Source organism: Spermophilus citellus (genome assembly GCF_964194105.1).
Source record: "Spermophilus citellus genome assembly, chromosome: 5".
Lineage (NCBI taxonomy): Eukaryota > Metazoa > Chordata > Mammalia > Rodentia > Sciuridae > Spermophilus > Spermophilus citellus.
In genome coordinates this window covers 73,985,614-74,008,035 of record NC_138186.1, presented here as the reverse complement: position 1 = coordinate 74,008,035, position 22,422 = coordinate 73,985,614, and the positions used below count along the sequence as shown (strand labels likewise).

At 33.2% G+C, this 22,422-nt stretch overlaps 1 protein-coding gene across 2 annotated transcripts in view; it reads left to right on the top strand.

Annotated features, from left to right (window-relative positions):
* KHDRBS2 (KH RNA binding domain containing, signal transduction associated 2) overlaps window positions 1-22,422 on the top strand; it is a 539,121-nt gene that overhangs the window by 206,060 nt on the left and 310,639 nt on the right. For both annotated transcript variants that reach the window (XM_081296525.1, XM_081296524.1), the window contains exon 3: window positions 10,910-11,026. In XM_081296525.1, coding sequence (XP_081152651.1) covers window positions 10,910-11,026 — 117 coding nt within the window. The remainder of the gene's footprint in view (window positions 1-10,909; window positions 11,027-22,422) is intronic.

Sequence of the window (22,422 nt, the reverse complement as noted above, 5' to 3'; positions counted from 1 at the left end):
TCTTATGGCCCAGAGTAAACGTTCCCATTCCAAAGGGAAGAATATGGCCATTGAAAGAAGGGATGGCACCAAAACAAGACCAAAACAGGTAGGAAAACAAATCCTGTAGCTCCATATCCAGCAACTGAGGCACATGCTGAGGCAATGTGATCTTCAAAGGGCTTGTGCGCCCCACCCCTATGCCCTTACCCGTTTCAGTCCATATCACCTCTGTCTTAGGCTGATTATGTGAACAGCCAATGTCTTTCCTCAGCAAACAGTTCATGTAATTGGTATTTCCATTCCAAGCTTTGGCTTCATTCTCAAAACTTTACATATTGCCTTCTCAGGGACTGCCAATAGGAATTCTGAACCTGCCTCCCAGGCCAACCTTTGAAATTGTGATGGAAGACTCTATGAACTCTCAACTCTAGAATCCTCATTCCTGTAGAACCAGCACCACATGAATGAAAATGAGGTCTACAGCCATGTAGTTAGACTCCTTTGGTCCATAGCTGTAGCAGTCTCTGACTGCCTGTACAGCTCTGTATGGTGAAACAAATGAAACAAATGCTGGGGAATCAACTTCCTGGGCACCCCTGTGTGCTCTGTGCCCTTGTACTCTTTTTCTCAAAGAAATTTTCACCCTTGAACCTTCAGGTGTGATCTTGCTGATCCTTAAGGCATTTTTCTTCTCTCTACAAAGTACATAGTCTCTCTTTAGTGGCCATAATGTCTTCAGCAACTGCACTTTTCTTATTTCCAATTTTACATACGCTGCTTCTTTAAATGCGAGCTCTCCGAATCTTTCTTCTCTATTTTTTGCTTTGAATTCTCATAGTAATTCTGGCTAAAAGCCATAAGTAATGCCAATGACACCATCTGAATGCTGTGCTGTCTTAAAATTTCTTCCAACAGATTAATTAGTCCACCATCTTTAAATTCAGCCTCATCTAAAGTCTCAGGACATGAACAAAATCTTGACAAGTTCTTTGCCAGAATGTAACACAAATGACCTCTAGTCCAATTTGCAATAGAGTCTTCTTCTCTGAAACTTCATGAGCACAGTCTTTGCTATACAGGGCCTATCAGCATTCTGATCTGAGTTCACACCAGAATTATGCATTAGGCTCAGATTATAGCATTTAAAATCTTCTTTAGTCTTCATTTCCAAACCTTTTCCAAACTCCTCCTACAAACCAGTTCCAAAGGCTTCTGAGCCACATTGGTACTTCTCAGTACTAATTTCTGTGTTAGCCAGTTTTTTCATCACTGTGACCAAAATATGTGACAAAAAACAACTTAGAGGATGAAAAGTTTAATTTGAGCCCATGGTTTCAGAGGTTCAATCCATAGCCACCTGATTCTATTGCTCTAGGCCTGATGTGAAGTCAAACACCATGATTGAAGGTGAGACATAGGAAAGCTGCTCAGTTCGTGGCAGCCAAGTAGCAGAAAGAGATATAAGGAGCCAGGGATAAGATAAAGTCCAAGGCCATGCTCCCTGTGGCCTATATCCTCCAGTTATATTACACCTATCTATAGTTATCACCCAGAAAGCCATTCAAATTATTAACCCATCAAATGGATCAGTTTATAAATTGGATTACAACTCTCATAATTCAATTTTTTTCACCTCTGAACATGCTTGCATTGCCACATGAGCTCTTCAGGGGACATCTCATATCCAAACTATAAGAATAGACAGAATTACTAGAATTAGTTTATTAAGAGGTGACCAGAAAAATGTCACAAGTAAAAGCAAAGTGTCATTTCATGAGTATTGATGAAAGTAGACTTATTCATGAGAAAAAAAAAAAAGTCCAGAGGCTACTGATGAGGTATTCCAGTATGTCCTATAATTAGAGAATGAACTGGCTCATTAAGAAATATTTATGTCCAATATTATTTAAGTCTATTTTCACATAATTTTAAACTGCTCTTATGTTTACTATTGTAAAAATGTTCCTAAAATGTTTTTTTTAAATGGCCCTAAATTTGTGATAAGTACTTGTTTTGCCATCAATTATGTTTTGTTGATTTTCAAATTCATTAACATGTTATTTTATTTGATTTCACTTATAACACAATTTAAATAGTCAGTTATAGAAATAAATTTGAAATCTGGATAAATTTGGTTAAAAGTTGCTCAAAAGATTTTTTAACATGGTATTGCAAAACAACTATAAAATGACTTAAATTGTTGATTACACAAATTTGATTTTGTTGAATCACATGTAAATAAAATAATTTTAAATTATTTGAAGATATTTAATATCCTGAAAACACAGCTGTGTTCACTCTATTAAGCCTTAAGAATCTTAGAGAATCTAAAGAGCTAAACTCTGGTTAAATGTTGAATTGCTATGAGTGTTTTCTTTACTTTCTGCATTTTAAAGGGGTTTTCATTAAATAAAAGGTTAGAAGCAATAGCTGTTAGTGAATTGATAATTCACCTGTCATGATTATGTGTATTGTGTTTGTTTGAAGGAGTCTTAGTGTAGGATGAAAGTAGAGGAAAAACAGTCATATCAGAACAACTTTTATATTGGCTATTTTCAGAGTTTATCCTAAATTATTAAAAGTAAAACATAAACAAAAATATGTAACTCATATCATAATTACTTTTGATGTTTTAAAACTCAAATAGAAATGGTATCCAAGTCCAAAGAAAGTATTCTGAACCATTTCTCAGGGCTGACTCTGGAAACTCCAGGTACTGTGGAAAGGATAAAAATTTGTAGGCAAACTTAAAATATATTAAATACCTGTTAGTAAAAGAAAATAATACATTGTGCATTTATAAATTTTAAAACACATATATGGTTCATAAGATTCATAAAAGAAACGTCGTCTCCAAAATCCCTCAGAGATTTCAGTGATTAGATCTGATTATACAGCACCTTGATTCTGTTGTGAATCAGTGTTTCATTTCAACAGGTGGAGCTTATGAATTAATTAAAGGGGATGCTTCTGTTTTTGCTTAAAGAAAATTTCATTTCAAATGGTTATTAGAAATAATACTGTGATCCGCAAATAGCGATAGTTTAATTTCTTCTTTTCCTATTTTTATGCCTTTAATTTCTTTTGTCTGTCTAATTGCTCTGGCTAGTACTTTGAGAACTAAATTGAATAGAAGTGGTGATAGAGGGCATCCCTGTCTTGTTCCAGATTTTAGAGGAAATGCCTTCAGTTTTTTATCGCTATTTGCGGATGACATGATAATATACTTAACAGACCCAAAAGAGTCTACAAAGAAGCTGCTAGAGTTAATAAATGAATTCAGCAAAGTGGCAGGTTATAAAATCAACACGCATAAATCAAAGGCATTCCTGTATATCAGCAACAAAACCTCTGAAATGGAAATAAGGAAAACCACTCCATTCACAATATCCTCAAAGAAAATAAGATACTTGGGAATCAACCTAACAAAAGAGGTGAAAGATTTATACAATGAAAACTACAGAACCCTAAAGAGAGAGATAGAAGAAGATCTCAGAAGATGGAAAAATGTACCCTGTTCATGGATAGGCAGAACTAACATCATCAAAATGGCGATATTACCCAAAGTTCTCTACAGGTTTAATGCGATGCCAATCAAAATCCCAAGGGCATTTCTTGTAGAAATAGGCAAAGCAATCATGAAATTCATATGGAAAAACAAAAGACCCAGAATAGCAAAAGCAATTCTAAGCAGGAAGTGTGAATCTGGAGGTATAGCGATACCAGAGTTCAAACTGTACTACAAAGCAATAGTAACAAAAACAGCATGGTACTGGTACCAAAACAGGCAGGTGGACCAATGGTACAGAATAGAAGACACAGAGACTAATCCACAAAGTTACAACTATCTTATATTTGATAAAGGGGCTAAAAGCATTCAATGGAGGAAGGATAGCATCTTCAACAAATGGTGCTGGGAAAATTGGAAATCCATATGCAACAAAATGAAATTGAATCCCTTTCTCTCGCCATCCAAAAAAATTAACTCAAAATGGATCAGGGAGCTAGATATCAAATCAGAGACACTGCGTCTGATAGAAGAAAAAGTTGGCTACGATCTACATATTGTGGGGTCGGGCTCCAAATTCCTTAATAGGACATCCATAGCCCAAGAGTTAACAACAATAATAAACAAATGGGACTTACTTAAACTAAAAATTTTTTTCTCAGCAAGAGAAACAATAAAAGAGGTAAATAGAGAGCCTACATCCTGGGAACAAATTTTTACCCCCCACACCTCCGATAGAGCCCTAATATCCAGAATGTACAAAGAACTCAAAAAATTAAACAATAAGATAACAAATAACCCAATTAACAAATGGGCCAAGGACCTGAACAGACACTTCTCAGAGGAGGGCATACAATCAATCAACAAGTACATGAAAAAATGCTCACCATCTCTAGCAATTAGAGAAATGCAAACCAAAACCACCCTAAGATACCATCTCACTCCAGTAAGATTGGCAGCCATTATGAAGTCAAACAACAATAAGTGTTGGCGGGGATGTGGGGAAAAGGGTACACTTGTACACTGCTGGTGGGGCTGCAAAATGGTGAGGCCAATTTGGAAAGCAGTATGGAGATTCCTGGGAAAGCTGGGAATGGATCCACCATTTGACCCAGCTATCGCACTTCTCGGACTATTCCCTGAGGGCCTTAAAAAAGCGCTCTATAGGGATACGGCTGCATCAATGATTATAGCGGCACAATTCACAATAGCTAGACTGTGGAACCAACCAAGATGCCCCTCAATAGATGAATGGATTAAAAAAAAATGTGGCATCTATACACAATGGAGTATTATGCAGCACTAAGAAATGACAAAATCATAGAATTTGCAGGGAAATGGATGGCATTAGAGCAGATTATGCTAAGCGAAGCTAGCCAAGCCCTAAAAAACAAATGCCAAATGTCTGCTTTGATATAAAGAGAACAACTAAGAACAGAACAGGAAGGAAGAGCATGAGGAAAAGACTACAGTAAACAAAGACGAATGGGGGTAGAGAAACGGAGAGAGAAGGGAAAGCACATGGAAATAGTAGGAGACCTTCAATGATACATAAAATTATAAGAGGTTATGAGGGGCAAGGGGGGAGGGAAAAAAGGGAGAGAATTGAACAACAGCAGGGGAGGTAGAGAGGGAAGATGGGAGGGGAGGGGAGAGGAGGGGGGATAGTAGGGGATAGGAAAGGTAGCAGAATACAACAGTCACTAATATGGCATTATGTAAAAATGTGAATATGTAACAGATGTGATTCTGCAATCTGTATTTGGGGTGAAAATGGGAGTTCAAAACACAATTTGAGTCAAATGTATGAAAGATGATATATCATGAGCTATGTAATGCTTTAAATAATCAATAATAAAAAAAAGAAATAATACTGTGTTAAAGTACAAGGGTGAAATGTGTCACAAAAACCAATGCAAAGAACAGAAAATCCGTAGAGTAGGGACCTTGTATTTTTTCTGTCAATAACTTGTCTTCAGCCAGAATTTTGTGAAGTGCTGTCTCTTTTCATAATCATAAGCTTTCCCAGTGGAGACATCACTTTGAGTTCTTTGGTGTTTTTGAGTTAGATGTTTTATTATCATCAATAAAAGGAAAAGAAAGTTCTATAACAGAGAACTAAGGAGAAATCCAGTCAAATTTTATACCACTGCACTTTTTTAAATACAATTTCTTATAACCATTATGAAATATTACATTCAAGAGAATATGTGTAACTTTTATATAGAATGTAAAAGAAAATAAATGAGTATCCTTGAACCCATAAGTTAAAGTCTAAAACAATACCTATTTTTTTTTTTTTTTACTATTACCTGTGTTTCCCTTGGACAACATCTCCTACTTCCCATTCTCAGGATTAATAAGATCCTGAATTTTGTGTTTACTATCCCTGTTATTTGGAGAATAAAGATAGTACAAATTCATGTATTCATGGTGTTTAATTTCACTTATTTTGAGTTTTACACAAACAGTAGCATACATCTAAAGATTGAATTTTTCACTCAAAACTTTATTTCTTGTATTTATTAATGATATCTCATATAGCATGGATAATTCAAATTTATTGGTATTTAATTATCTACTTAACTTAGCCATCTGTACAAGTCAGGATTCTGAGAGGCATACAGAAGCCATTCTCTATATATAATGGTTACAAGTTATAATTCAGTGTCAATATAACAGGTGGAAGAGATGAGAGAAGGGACCTCAGGAAAGTTGTCATTAATAGGCAGTACAGAGGTGAGATCTCGGGATAGAAAACCAGACAGAGCACCACAAAACTTTTTGAAGCTGATCATGAACACAAAGCAGGAATTTGGGTAAAGTCTGAAAGTTTACAGAGTTCATGAACTGGGAGCTTGTGGACAGGTCTGTGAGGCTTCTGCCTCCATGTCATTGGAGCTCCTGTCTGATTTATTCAGGACTTGTCAATAATAGTGGGCACCAATTCATCTTCACCTTCCAAATAACATACAACTTTTTAACACTGACAAAGTCCAAAATAAAGGGAAGTGTACATGGAAATGGATTTGGGAAACAGTTGGGACACATAGTCAGCAATGTTGATCATGCTTTCAGGTTTACAGAGCACTATTCTTGAGCTGATTGTCATTTCCCCCCATTGCTGAGATATAGGTTAAATGCATTTACAAATTTACCAAATAATGCCAAAATTGTTGTATCCATTTATATTCCCAGAAGTAGATTGTGTAAATACCCATGGAGTCACATTCTGACCAATGCTTTGTATCTGTCTTCATTTTTATCATCATACTGTGTCTAAGATGATCTTTGGTTTGATCTTTGTCTAATTTCTAATGAAGTTGTACTTTCCCTATTTCTATTTCAGTGATGAAGAATGTACCAGAATTTAGATTTTTGTGATCAAGTGATTTTTTTTTATCATGGATAGTCAGATTATGCATTCGGTAGATCTTCCTTTCTTAGCATATTAATTTCTTATCGCTGCTGTAACAATCATAAATTTAGTATCTTATAAACATGGTCTTTCTAAAATTGTATGTATACAATGTCTTTAGGAGTGTATTTAACATGTTTTTCAAAGGATTAGAACATACACAAATTTGTTCCTAGAATATCTGGGGGTTACTTTTGTTGCTATTATAAATAGTGTCTCTTTTGAAAACTATTGTCTAATTATATGATACTGGAATGCAAATATATAATTGATTTTTATATTGATTTTTGTAAGAAAACTTGCTAAGCTTTCTTACTAATAAAATCCTTGAAAATAAGCTTTCTGTATCTCTGTGTGTGTGTGTGTGTGTGTGTGTGTGTGTATATATATATATATATATATATAATTGTATAAACTATATTTTTCTTTTTGATTTTTCTAAGTTTGCCTTCTTCAATTGCTTTTATCTTTGAGCTTGCATAAGATACCAAGAATGTACTTATACCTTTGTTCCAATGTTGCTTTACCATTATATCCCACTAATTTTTTTCATATTGAGTAAAAATCTTATGTAAGTTGAGGAAGTTTTATTTTTTGTTCAGATGATGTTTCTATGATTAAAGTTGAATTTTTATCAAATTATTTTTCTCTAAAAATGTAATTTGGACTTTTTCTACATTATATTTTTAATGAGAAAATTACAATTAGTGGTTATAAATCCTAAACTATTTGGGGTATCTATGATAAACATATTTCAGTTGTGATGTATTCTTTGTATGTCCAAAAAATCTCAGTTATACTTCTATTTTGTTGACGTGGATTTTTTCACTGTGTTTTATGAGTGGCTTTAGTTTATAAATTTCCTTTTCTGATTTAGTTTTGTTTGGTATCAAGGTTATACTAGCCTGCTAAAATTAGTTAGGGAATATTTCCCATTTATTTTTCAGAAATAGTCCACATAGTTAAGAATAATATATTTTCAATAAACCTCATCAGATTCCTCTGTACAGCTTGTGGGACTGATATTTTCTGGTAGTACATTTCACCAGGATCTTAGTTTTTAAAGTATTTATGTGGCTTGTCAGCCTCCTAATTCCTTTTTCTCTACTTTTAATTGAAATACTATTTATATGTGAGGAATTACACAAATCTTAAGAGTGCAACTTGATGAGTTTTAGGGAAAGTGTAACTTACATCTCCAACAAAACAAAACAATTCCTTTCCCCCACATGGGTTCTCATGATGCTCTCAAGCCAGTTCCACTCCAGCCTTCTATTCTCAAGAGGCAACCACTGTTGTGAATTCTAATAGCTTATATTACTCTTGCCACTAAAATTTTGCATAATATTATCTAACATGATATACTCTTGAATCTGCTTTTTTTTTCTCTCAAGTATGTATGAGATACATACATGTCATGTCATCCAGGGACTAATTTCTTTTCTAGTTATGTATAAACTCCTTTGTTCACCTAAGATGAGCATTTGTTTATTTCTGGTTTAGTTTTGGTTGTGAATAAAATTTCATCAACATTCTTGTACATGTTATTTTGTAAACATATTTATATATCTTGGATAAATAGTGAAAAGTAGAATTCCTGGGTAATAATGGACCTTTACACTTAACTCCATGAATAACTGCCCAATTTATTTCCAAGGCACTTGTATCTTGTAACAGTGATTCTTCCAATAATTCCACATTTCTGTCATCATTTGGCTACAGTCTTGTTTTAATTTTAGACAGTATGGATTGTATGTATGTGCGTTTTTATTGATTGTTGGAATTTATTACAGATTTTTCTGTACTAGTAATTTATTAGATGCATGTAAGGGCAATATTACTCCCCCCATCTATGACTTCTGTATTCAATTTTTAATGGATTTCTGGAATAGCAGGTTTGTGTTTGTGTTTGTGTGTATGTTTGTGTATGTGTGTTTTTGCTTACCAATTAAGTAATATTTCCCTAATTTAAGTTTACAATAAGTATTTCTTCATGCTTTCTTCCTAGAATCTTTATCATTTTAGCTTTTACATTTAGATCTATGGTCAAGCTGAAAATAATTACCAGATGCAGGGGTCCAGTTATTAATCACTGTGACTCTGGAGGTTGAAGGAGGAGGTTCACAGGTTTGAGGACATCCTCAGCAACTTAGTGAGACTCCTGATTGAAAATTAAAAAGAAGTGTTGCTGGGAATTTAGCTCAGCAGTAAAGCACCCCTGGGTTCAATCCCCAATACTGCCCCTCTCCCCCCAAAAAAATCTTAAGGTAAGATTTGCCTATTTGCCTAAATGTGAAGTAAGGCATAAAAGATATTTCCATGGTTTTTTTTTTCTAATTTTGTTTTCTGTCTCTTTCTTTCTTTTCTTTTCTTTTCATATACATATATAATTTTTTTTTCTTTTTTTTTTTATTGATTATTTATCGCATTACATAGTTCATGATATATCATCTTTCATACATTAGACTCAAATTGTGCTTTGAACTCCCATTTTCACCCCAAATACAGATTGCAGAATCACATCTGTTACATATTCGCATTTTTACATAATGCCATATTAGTGACTGTTGTATTCTGCTACCTTTCCTATCCCCTACTATCCCCCCTCCCCTCCCCTCCCCTCCCATCTTCCCTAGCACCATTTGTTGTCTTTTCAATTTTTCTTCCATTGCCTTGTTTGTTGAAAATTGATAATCTATGGTTAATTTTTCTGGGTATTAAACTATACTATTTATCTGTTTATATACACATACAACAAATAAAACTCCTGTGCAATATTGAATCAATGTGTTAAGAGTAAATATCCTTGTTTTTAACATGAGCTTAGGTAGGATTTTACTTTTTACAATAGGATGTATTTGTTTTTTAAAATATTTTAATGATATATATTTAAATATCTCTTTACTGTAATATAATCCACATACCATATATGTACCCACCAAAATATATAATCCATTGTTTTTTAATTCATTCATAAAGTTGTGCAAGATTCATTGACAAAGTTCACCAGGATCAATTTTAAGATAACTTCATCTTATCTAAAAGAGAAATTCTGTCTGTTAGCAGGTATTTCCTATGCTCCCCTTCCCATTGTTTCTCCAAACCCCAGGTCTCAGGAAATTATTTTATATGACAAATTTCTTTCTGGGGATCATGGCTTTAAGAAATGGAAATATGCTGACTTAGCAATCACTTAATTCTATTTATGTTTCTTCTTTATGCTCAAACATACTTTCCTGTGCATTTTAATCTACTTGTGTTTTTAAATTAATTAATTATAGCATGTATGGCAATCTGGGACATTTGAATTGATAATTTTTAAGTAGTTGAGATGCAAAGTGAGAATTGCTCTTAATGTACCTGTTTTATCCATGTTTTAGGAAGAATAAGCAAATTGTCCCACAATTTTTAACTTACACAAACGTGTGTGTGTATGTATTCTACTTCACTCTTTTTAAATTCATATATTCACATCTTTTATTTGCTGATCCTAAGAGCAACTCTAAAACAGAGAATATAAGATTGAAGAAAAATTGAGTGCTTTTCTTCCCCGTCATACATTTGTTATATAATATTATTGACATTAACAATGTTTAACAATATAAACTTTACAATTTATTTTACAAATAAATTTTAAATATTAACTTTTGCAATTTTGAAAGTGCATGGTCTTAGGTTAAAATAATTTAGTTGATAATCTATTTGGAGAGAAAAATCTTCCTTTAGAATTTTACATCTAAATTTCTTTCCATAAATTGTGATGTAATTATTCCATTGGGTAAGTATACATGTTTAATGTAGTATTGATATTGGCATTTCTCTGGGAATAGGTATCCCTTTTTAAGTGGTTCTTAGGAGTCTGAAAGAGTTTTACATCTCTGGATGGCCTAACGCTTCCCAATTATAAAGTTTGAAAAACATGTAACCCTTCAGTTATTCTTGGTGCAAATCATCCTTTTACTCTACCCTAAAACAGACATTCTATTGATTTTGTTTCCTAGTTCAATTTTGTGGGGAAATTGCTTGGACCAAGAGGAAACTCCTTGAAGAGGCTACAGGAAGAAACAGGTGCTAAAATGTCTATCCTGGGCAAAGGATCGATGAGAGATAAAGCAAAGGTACTGATCTTGACTTTAATGTTTAACACATGCAGGAATTACCTGTTACACGGATGATCACATTTATAAGCTCATCTGAACTGCCCTTCCAACATTCGCTATGATTTCTCTCTTCTGGAATCACTCAGTTGCATGATCTGATGTCTCCTCTATTTTCATAAAAATCAATCATCACTTCCCCTCTTTACAAAACATATATTCTACATTTTCATCCCCTTTATTATGTTGTGTAGGCTGCTATCAAATCTTTTCACATTTTACATCCTCTATAGAATATTTCTATGTCTGTGTTCATTTCCTTTAATTCCCTAGCTGGATCTCTTTTCTTTCTTCAATCATATCACCTAATCACACCCATTGTATCTTTCTCTCATTTTATCTTGCTGCTCTATTTCACTTTGATCCTCTTACCTGAAGCAATTTCAAATACTTATCTGCAAATCTAAGAGAATCCTGGTTATTCCTTGAAATGTTTCAGTGATATTAAACAACTCATCTCACCCCCAAAATAATAATAAACCAATAAATATATCCAGTTTAATGTTTGAAATCATTTATTTTACATCTGAACTACATCATTTCCTATTTTATAAAGTGATAGCAATTTCTGTGTGTGAAAATTGTGTTTGGGAGAAATTACTATTTGTAGAAATTTATCATAAAGTATCTTTGAAAATTTGTTGGGAAGTGGTGGATTGGTATAGTAATATAATTTGATGATATTCTAATTTTATGGTTTGATATGTTATTATGAAAAATGAAATGTTCAAACACATTTCTGACTACAGGAATACTTAAAAACTATTTAGGAGATCCTTCTTCAAACTATTAATGAGACATTTTAAGTGAAGGAATTTATAGTAGGAAATGCTACCAAACTTGGTAAATAATATACTGTGCAAAAAAATGTTATTGTGATAAGTATTTAGAGTTTGAGCAAGATACCCTACATGGGTACTATTTTAGAATGGTTTGATAGTCCACTCTACAAAAGAAAATGGGCATTTCTATTACTGTGGTCATTCTATACTGTGCAATTTCAGAAATGAATGCATTTTTGCCAATGCTGCCTATAGTTTCTCAGGCTGCATTTAGAAGAAATAGATAAATCTTTGGTAAATAATTACAAGTAATTGAAAACAAAAACATCAGGTCATGAGATAAGCTTTCTCCTCTGCTCCAAATTGATTTAGATTTTCTTTGCATATGAGATAAAAAGTCACATGATAATCTCTATGCTTTTATATATTGTTTAATATTGTTCTTGCTATATATACAAAATGCTTCAGGAGTGTATACACACACACACACATACACACACACACACACACACACACACACACACACACTGTGTGCTTTGTGCCCTTACACATGCTTTAATATTTTTATCAGTCATTGTCTCTCTAGCAGAATTTTCCTGAATTCCTACAATAAGTTAAATACTTTTTCACCGCTTAATATATTTTACTGAATAATCTGTTTATCTCACTAAACTGTAAGCTTCTGTAGGCTGGAGAAATGTTCTAGTCCAATTTTTATATGAATCTTCAGGTAGTATTTCCCTATCTTCTAAAACAGGTAATATGTTTTCATCCCTACATATTTGGACATTTTTTGCTGTTCATAAATTTTTAAATTGGATTCCCTTTTCCCTATGAGTCTGTTAGATACCAGCACAAGTGCATGGAAATCCAATAGAAAACAAATTTCCTTCTATTAAGTTTCCATTAGGTTTAATTTACTAATATTACCTGTTACTTAGGATCCTGTTTCTTATTACTTTCTTGGTGATCCATCATGTTTGCCTCCACTTTGAGTGTTTTCATATCTCTTTAAAATTAAATAAAATAAAAATATTTAGAAGTGATAAAAGTAATATATCATACTATAAAATGCATTTTCTCAAACTCAGATTAGGCCTTAACTGCCAACAGTATTAGATACACAGCCAGGCGTGTATGTGTATGTATATGTATGTGTGTGTATACACACACACACACACACACACATATTTTTTTTTCCTACCTTAGTAAACACTTGATTAAAATAAAGATAAATCTTTGGTAAATTATTGATTACTATGCTGCTATTTTGCCTCTCTGTAATGAGACTAAACAGGAAGGAAGATCTTACTTGATTTTTTTTTGTTTCTAACAAGTAAATAAAACCCATCTGATTCTATATTGAAAGTGTGTATGTGTGTTTGTAAATGTATACATACATAATCATATAAACAGGTGTGTGTATATATATATATATATATATATATATATATATTCATGAATTAATTGAAATAGGATTTACTGAGCATAGTTCTAGTTTAAATTATAGTGTTTTTTTTCCCCTGTTAGAGTGAGAGAGACAGATAGTAATTAAGGGAATGCATTTTGTACTTTGAGGCATTGGTAATTTTTATGGATTAAAGGATAATGGGGGGAGGGAAAAGAGGTTAAAGGTGGTGGGAGCAGTATGTTGAATCAGTGATCAAGTAGAAGACTAGATAAAAAGAACCAACAATCACAGACAGAAATGAGAGAAATGATGCCAAGTATGAAGGTTCTCAAGGGAAAAACCTATACCTTTATCTATTACCACATGCATAGCTATTATGATAACTGTTTAGTAACTACAGCAAAATATATTTATTCCCCATTCACTGCCACCTGATTTCTTAGCTCACCTTTATAGCAAACTTGCTGAAAAGTTATTTACATTCACTTCTTGTCTTCTATTCATTCTCCATTGTTCTTATCTGTCCCTGTGACTGCATCTTCCTCCTCTCTGAGACCTGCAAGTCTCTGTCTTCTTTCGTTCTTCCCTTCAGGATCTCATACCATGTGCTTCAGAACCTGAAATTTATTTTCCAGCTTCCAATCTTTCCTTAAGCTATAGAATATGGATTTAAACATTTACCTTCTTAAAATGTCAATGTGAATGCCAACAGGCATTGCAACATCGTTTGTCCACATGCATACACACACACACATGCTAGTATGTAAGTTTTATGTTTCAAGGATAAAAGATATTTTTAGAGAAATGTAGAAAGTGAAATACACAGTATATTTGTGATTTTAATGAAAACTATTTCCTTAATGAATACTCTCTCCTTAATGAAAACTATCTCCTCAACCAAACTTTAGTCAGTGCCTCCCAAGGAGGTTTGACTGTACAAAGATAGATGAACTGTATTTATCTTAAGTTGATATCAGCAGGCATTTAAGGATATCAGCATGTACCTGATCTGATTTTCACACATTTTGTTCAAGAAAGGCACCCGAGGGAAGTAATGAGGAGGCACTCCTTATGTACTTAAAAGTCCAGGTTAGCCGTCTCCTCTGTGCTCCTACAACCAGGTGACTATTCAGAAAATATCACTTAATAAGTTTGTTGGCTTCACCTTTGCGCAGAAATGATAATGTAGATTTTTCCCATGTTGCAGATGCTGTTAATGTGCTCACCAGTGTATATATTAAACTTGATCTTTATCTCATGATAAAAGGAAATATTTGGATAGTAGTTCAAGTCAAAGAAAAAATAACTAAATCAAAATTATTTATTCTACATCTTCTATGTGCTCAAGAGTAGATTTAAAATTATGCTCTATAAAAAATTTTAAATCTGACTCAAGCCTTCACAAAGCTTGTAATTTACTTAGTATCCCTGACCTGTTTAACATTTTCCTTAAAAATAGTAAATGAAGTATTGTTCATCATTTGGATTAATAAGGGGATAGAATGACAAATTCATTTAGGTTCATTGTTATAGATCTAATAAGACTTTTAACCCTTAGGGAAAAAAATTAAAATTTTAAAATTTATTCCCAGATCATTATAAAATTAGCTGCATAAAGTAAAAATTGCTCCAGTGTAATAAGAAGACTCAACAGATTTCACGTTTTTGTTAGTGTTATTTTGTTCTTGGTGGTGATGGGGAAACATTACTTTTTTGTTTAATATACACCTAATTAATACCTCTATAAGCAAGGAAGTAAACAAAATTCAAAGCAAAATAAAATTAGTAATATCCAAAGTAATACCAGTAGTAAACTCCTACCATATGATCATGGGTCAGATCCCAAGATACATGACTCGCCTTCTACCTAAAACTATCCAGGAATGCTTGAATAAAAGATAAGTTTTATATTGCAAGGATAAAAGATACTCCTAGAGAAATGCAGAAAATGAAATATACAGTATATTTGCAATGTTTTGAAATACCTTAGGAAATTAACTGACAGTTCAGAAATTTCTTTGAAGTCTAATTCCTTCCTATACATACCATATGGCCAGCTGGTTTGAAATAACTATGCAGCTGGTGCCACCTCTAGCAGTTGCTTCTGAGCAGTCTTCAGAGTAACTTACTGTAGCTTCATACTGAGTGCTGCTATTTTTAGTCATGCTGATGGCAAAGATTGGTGAGGGAGAACAGAGGAAGCAATGGTTCTACAAGCTTGTCTTTGGAGAGGGTGAGGAACAAACATTATCATGGAGAAAGAGGTCAGAGAGACACAGTGGCAGCCCACACCCACAGTGAGAAAACAGGAACATGTAAACACAGATTTCTTACAGATTTAGTCATTGTCCCTAAATGGTAGAGATTATGGAATGTGGTCTCAAAGCATGCTAGTGATTAACATGTTAAAAGGAAAGTAGTTTTTGGTGGAGTTTTATCTGAAAACTCATGATAATTCTCAAGGCAAGCTTTTCTGTCTTTGATGTGCTAATAACAAGTACAGAGTCTGTTTCATAATATATCTTCTGTATTTGGTGATGGCTACTTTAGTAAATCCTTTCTGATTTCATGGCAAGATTGATTTTCATCAACAATAAAATCAACTAAAATCCTTCAAAGAGATATGACTGCCTGGTGGGCATTGTTGGTGTGAACCCCACACCATCCAGCCTTCTCTCTTTTGGCTTCTGGGCTCTGTGTAACATCAAACAGTCCCATAGTCTCTCAAATCCTGAAGGGCCAAAGTCATTGCTCATTGCTTGTCAATCAGGCTGTGACTAGTTACATAAACTCCTGTTTCAGCTCTTTAATATCCTGAACACCAAAGCAATTTGTAATCCTGCAAAAATCAAGAGATCAAGAACTTGCACTTTAATCTGAGCTATGCCCCTCATAAACTGCAGAGTAGATTAATCATATTTATTTCTCAATTTACCAAAAGGTAAGTACACAAAAGTGTAAAAGAATTCCTAGCTCATCTTGATTTCCAGCAGAGATAGAAGAATAAGCTTAAGCTTTTGCTTAACTACCATTTAGATTGTGAAAAAGGAGAGTATCATAAATTACAGATTGGTAGAGTTTTATTTTGTTTTACTCCCTGCATTCTTGTGTTTCTCTGATATGAGTTCTGAACTTAACAGACTCAAATGTCCCACCTGAAATGTAGCATATGTAATAAGGAACATTGTATATACATATTTCATAGGGACACAATGAAACTAGTGTTTCAATGTCGAAGCAATAAATTATTTCAAAATATGACATATTTAGACTCTGAGTGATCAAGTAATTGTAAGAATTAGGTTTAAGTTGAAGAGTAAAATTTATCATCATATTTGTGATATATGATTTTTCACATTAACATCTTCATCATTTTTGAGTATGATTAATTTGTTATTCACTGTGGTGTACTATGACTTTAGGATGAAAAAAAGAAAAGCCATAAATCTATCCTGGCTTAATTTTTTCATAAGCTTCAGTGACAGAGTATGAGGTAGCTATGTTTTATGTATTGTGAATAAAGGATAAAGTACCTTAAATCATTAATTTCCTCTATTCTGATTGTATTCACACCTAGAAAAATCCATTGTAATTATTATAATTTAGATCTACTGTTTGAAAATTTTGAGAGGCCTGATGTCATCATCATAATCCATGGTTTGTATACAAGTAAGATTTTTTTAATACTACTAATATAGTAGTTTTTGTAATCCATTGTCACCTGTCATTTATTATTTGGGCTGTATCATTTACACCCAAGAAGAATGAAATGAAGGAATCACAAAATAAAAGCCTCTCCCATCTCATTGCAAGAAATTTTTATTTAATGAATGTTACGGTTTGTATTTGAGTGTCCTCCAAAAGCTTACTTGTGAGACAATGCAAGAAGGTTCAGAGGAGAAGACTGGGTTGTGAGAATCTTAATCCAATCAGTAAATTAATCCCCTCATAGCGATTAACTGACTGGTAATCTAAGTGGTAGGGTGTGGCTGGAAGAGGTGGGTATTGGTAGCATTGCTTTGGAGTGTATATTTGTATCTGGCAAGTGGAGATCTCTCTCTACTTTTTGATCAACATGTGAGCTGCTTCCCTCTGCCTCATTCTTCTGCCATGAGCCCTGGGGAATAGAGTCTGTTATCTTTGGATTGAGACCTCTGAAAATGTGAGCACTCAGTAAACTTTTCCTCCCCTATAGGTGTTCTAGCCAGGTTCTTTAGTCGCAGCAGCAAAAAAAGCTAACTAAAACAATGAACTATTAATTAAATGGAATTATAAAAACAGAAATTTCAACTCTAATAATACAGTTCTTTTCTACCACTATGCCCTTTACTATTCATCACAAAACATTATAATAAAAATTCACATGAAATATAACCAATTTAGAAAGGAACCAAGTATATTTTAGGAATAGTTTGAATTTCATATTGTGTGACAATTTTTTAAAAAGCTGCAAATTCTTTCGCATTTCTTCTAGAGAGAGATGAATGAAATTTAATTCCCTTCTCCTTGAATCTAGATAGTTTTAGGGACTTGCTTATAACTAAGAAAGTACAGAGAAAGTATTTAGTTGTGAATTCTGAGGCTGCATTGGGAGATTAGCACTTTTGTCTTCATGTGAAGAATCACTTTTTCTTGGACTTCAAAGATGCCTTGCAAGGAGTCTGAAAATCTGATGCTGCCTCCTGTAAGGAAAGTCAACATTACATGTACAATATTGGTGGAGACTCCTGCTGTAGCTCAGCTTTTGCATAGTCTCAGTCTATGCTTCACACATGCAAATAAACAACTCTCTAGATGATTCTAGGACTTAGTCATTTCAATGATCAGCTTTTCACGTCCACCTGTCCATGGTCCTAAAAATCTAGATCAGGCAATATACCCATATCACTCCATCTGAGCTTCTGACCCACAGAATCCATGTACATAATAATCATAATAAAATGGTTGTTATTGTAGGCCAATAAGTTTGGCATGGTTAGTTATACAGCAACAGGTAAAGTGCTACATATATTATTTTTAAATACTACATATATTATTTTAAAAATGCTCCCAATAATGTTAAGCAATTTTTCAAATGCTAGATTTGTTCTCTTCTTTCATTTCTGCTACACTCTAATGGTAATCACTACAGACTGAAAAGTTCTAGAATGTGTGTTTGTGTGTGTGTGTGTGTGTGTGTGTGTGTGTGTGTTCTTTTGCTTTTACTTGAAATTTCCATTGAATTTGAACCTCTTGCCAAGTGATTGAATGTCATGTTCAAGTTTTGTTTCTAACTTGCTAATAAGGGACAAGACTTTCAAAAGAGGCAATTCAAAGATTTATTCTTGGTATATATGAAACACCAAAAGTAGAAAGTTCTAATTAAAAAGTATCAGGGTACTATAAATCTGGTGGTCTATCTGCTTTCGAATGTCTGCTTTTAAGTCACAGGACTTAGGTTAATTGAGCAGGTAGATCCAATTTCTCCATAAAGCTGCTTACTTTTATTATAAATTAAAAAAGCAAGTGCTGCAGCATTTTACCAAGGATATTGCACCACAGACAATACTACTGCAGTCCTAGATTGGTGCAGTTGACTTTCTTAGTTCCTCATTCTGACCAAGACAGATCTTTGAAGATCATCTGTCTAGGCTCTGAACTATTTCTTTGGTACTTTTGTGCTAAGAACATGAACTGGGTTTGCTATTTCATTGAGCATCTACATTTCATAGAAAGTGAAATTTAGATAGCAGAGATTTACACAATACATGGACCATCAAGATTAACTGCAATATAAGTACCCACTGATATTTCTTTTTACTAGTTTCCTAAATTAAGAAAGAATGTCCAAGCTGAATCCTAAGGCAAATCTATTAAGTGGTATATATTCATATATAACTTACAAATTATTGATAAACTTTATAGGTTTTTGTAATGCATCTATATATCTTTAGTGATATATCTCTTATCTCTCATAAATAATAATATTTATTTTATGTGATTATTATTAATTTTAGTTGTACATATTTATGGGGTACAACATGATAATTCAATACATGGATGAAAAAATTGAGGTTGTTATTTCCATTTCCTTAAAATTGTAAAAATCTCATATTCGGTAGAATGTGATATTTCAATGCATGTAGACAGTAATGTACTGATGAAATCAGGGTAATAACATTGCTATCTCCTTATCACTACTTTGTGTTTGAGGCTTCAAGCTCATCTCTTAGAGTTATTCATAAAATGCCTAATAGATTATCACCCCTTACTCTGCATTAGAAGACTAAATCTTAGTTCCTATATCTAACTGTGCTTTGCTACCCAATATTCTACCTTCCTTTGTACCCATTTCCTCATCCTTCACAGCTTCCAGTAATCAATCTCCAAGAACAGTTTTCGATGAAAAAGGTTATTATTTTTATTTGTGTTTTTTAAAAGTTGCTATTAAATATTTGTTTCAGAGGGTTGAAACTTGATGCAAATTTAAGCCATGTTCTTTGAAGAAAAACTTGGATAACTTATTCTAGCACAGCATAGGGAATTTCGAAGTACAGTTAAAAGGATAATATGCCCAGAGTGGGAATGCTCAGGAGAAAAATCCTGTACTTAACTCAAGTGCATCATCAGCACTAATTTAGATTCTGAATTTCATTAGATTCAGTGATGCTTATTTGACTTAGTATTCTATTATCTCTATATTAGTTTTTCAACTTCAGAAGTCATCCTAAAGTTGAATAGTAATTTAATTCCATCAGTCACAAATATGTGAATCATTCCCTCATTGAATAAAGTTGTCATGAATAATTGAAAATTTGTTTGGGTTCTTGATAACCCTTGTTGAAAAAACAGAAACTTCTGGTTTCTGGCTACAGTTAATGATGCAACAAAGTTCCTTTACTGAGTTCAATTTTAATTGTTTTCTGTGGGCATGGGTTCACCAAGAGTGAAGTCAAAAGACTAAGGAAAATGAAATATCCAGGACACAAATTAAAATTTATTTATTTTACTGTAAATGCAATTTATGGAGCATGTGGCTTTTTCAGCAGGACAGCTTTCTGTGCACTTTGCAGGCACAAAACCATTATCAAGGCAGTCTATATGTGAGTGGTGCTCCTGCACTGTCCATGTGGCAAAAGCTAGTTGTAGGAGCAAGCATAGCAAATGCCAATGAAGAAAACATACTTATGTGCTTTTTTCCTTCATATCTACATATGCGAAATAACTAACACTCCTTACGAGCATATATACTTTTAAAATGTTATATACAAAGAAATTTATTGTTTTTACATGCAAACTTATCATTTTAAAAAAATTGAAAATAATAACATTAAATTGCTTTGGTTTCTGTGGTTAGAATTTTGAGGTGGATTGCAAGGAGATCCACCTATATTTTCTCATGTGGTTTCTTCCAGATAAGGAATCCATAGGGTGTAGGTACATAATTGCTAATAACTATAATTATAGCTTTGCTATGAGGTTGAAAGGGAAACAGAAACAAACAAAATGTGGACCATGATTTAAAGAATTTGGAATATTTCCCAAGGCTTTAGTGGTCACATTTCTAATTTTGCAAAAGTCTCTATTTGCTGTTTTCTTCAATAATGAGTTTACAATTTTCTCACCCCTTTGTATGTTTTTCACGTTTTAAAATATTTTTGTCAACATATACTTCTATGGAATGCTTTTTTATTTTTCTTCTTTTTACTTATCTACCTTAAACAATTTTAAAGTTAATAATTAAAAGTTATGGTTTGTCAGATATTTAATCACTGATAACTCTCATTTTTATTTTCTTGACTGTGTGAAGGATGTTTAATTTCTCAGTGGAATGGCACCACCAATATCATATTTATTTAAATTCAACTTGTATAATTCAACAGTCAACCCTACTAATTCAAGAGTGTAAATGATACAGAATGAGATGAAGCTCAGTAAATTGAACACACATATTCCACCTGTGCTGTTACTATTTTCAGGATGCCAGTTCTATAAATTTTAGATTAAAATATTTTATTCACATTTTATTTAATAATAATCAAAAAGAAAGTATGTGGAATTTTTTATTATTACTGTTACTTGTCTTAAGGAAGATATCATAATACTAGTAAGGGACACCTAATTTTTTTGATACCTCTGTAGTTTTAAACTAATCATCTAGTATGCTAAAATTAAAACTTGGCTACCCTTGCATATTTCAGAATATTATGAGGGTAACTAGGCTTGTACTAAATTTCCTTCATCTGATCTTAGGTATAACATATGTGCTTCCGTATCATCATACATACACTACCTTCATTTATACAGTCTTTAAAGTTAGCAGAGAATATGAAGATAAATTTAATTCCTTCATTTGTATAACCACAATATATTGTTGCCCATGAAACAATAGTTTGCCTCAGATGACTTTGTAATTTAGGAATTTTTTTAATTATATAGGTGTTAAACAAACAAGCATTAAGACCAGTTTTATGAAATTAGCTTGCTTTATCTAGTATATTAGCATTAAGGAATTATAGCATTAGAAGAAATAGAATTTTCTGTTTTCTTATGATGGATCTTAAACTATTACAACCCATAATGAATTAGTAGAAACTTGATCCAAACTACTTTAAATATCATACAATTAACTGTAAGATATAGAAGACTGAGTTGACCATGATTCTTTCATGATTTAGCATCTGCAAAACTGAAAGGTTTAGAAGTGACTTATTATGAAACTTGTCACCATCCATCTTTTCTCCTGTTCATAACAGACACTGTGTACCTTGGATGGAAAATGGGAATCCAGCACCTTGAACCCAGGATGCCTGAGTCAGCTGCCTCTAGGGCTTTTACAGCTCTCTCTGTGTGGTGACAAGCATATAGGAAGCTGTTCCCCTCAGGAGGAGAACACTGGCCCTACAGGTTCTGCTGAGAAAGCCCCATGTTCTGGAGTCCAAGGATTCCTTTAGGAAGAAAGTTTTCCTGATTTCTTTATCCCTATAGAGTATAATGGGTTAGAAAATTGATCAAGGTATATTTAGCTGAATATTATAAGGATATTCTTTCCATATTGCTATGTTATTTAAATTGTGAACCCCAAATTCCACTTTAGAGATGACATTTTCCATTTAACCAGTTCTTTTGTGAATACCACCAGGGCCAGATTGTTACTTATTTATTTTCTATCACTTCTATTAAAA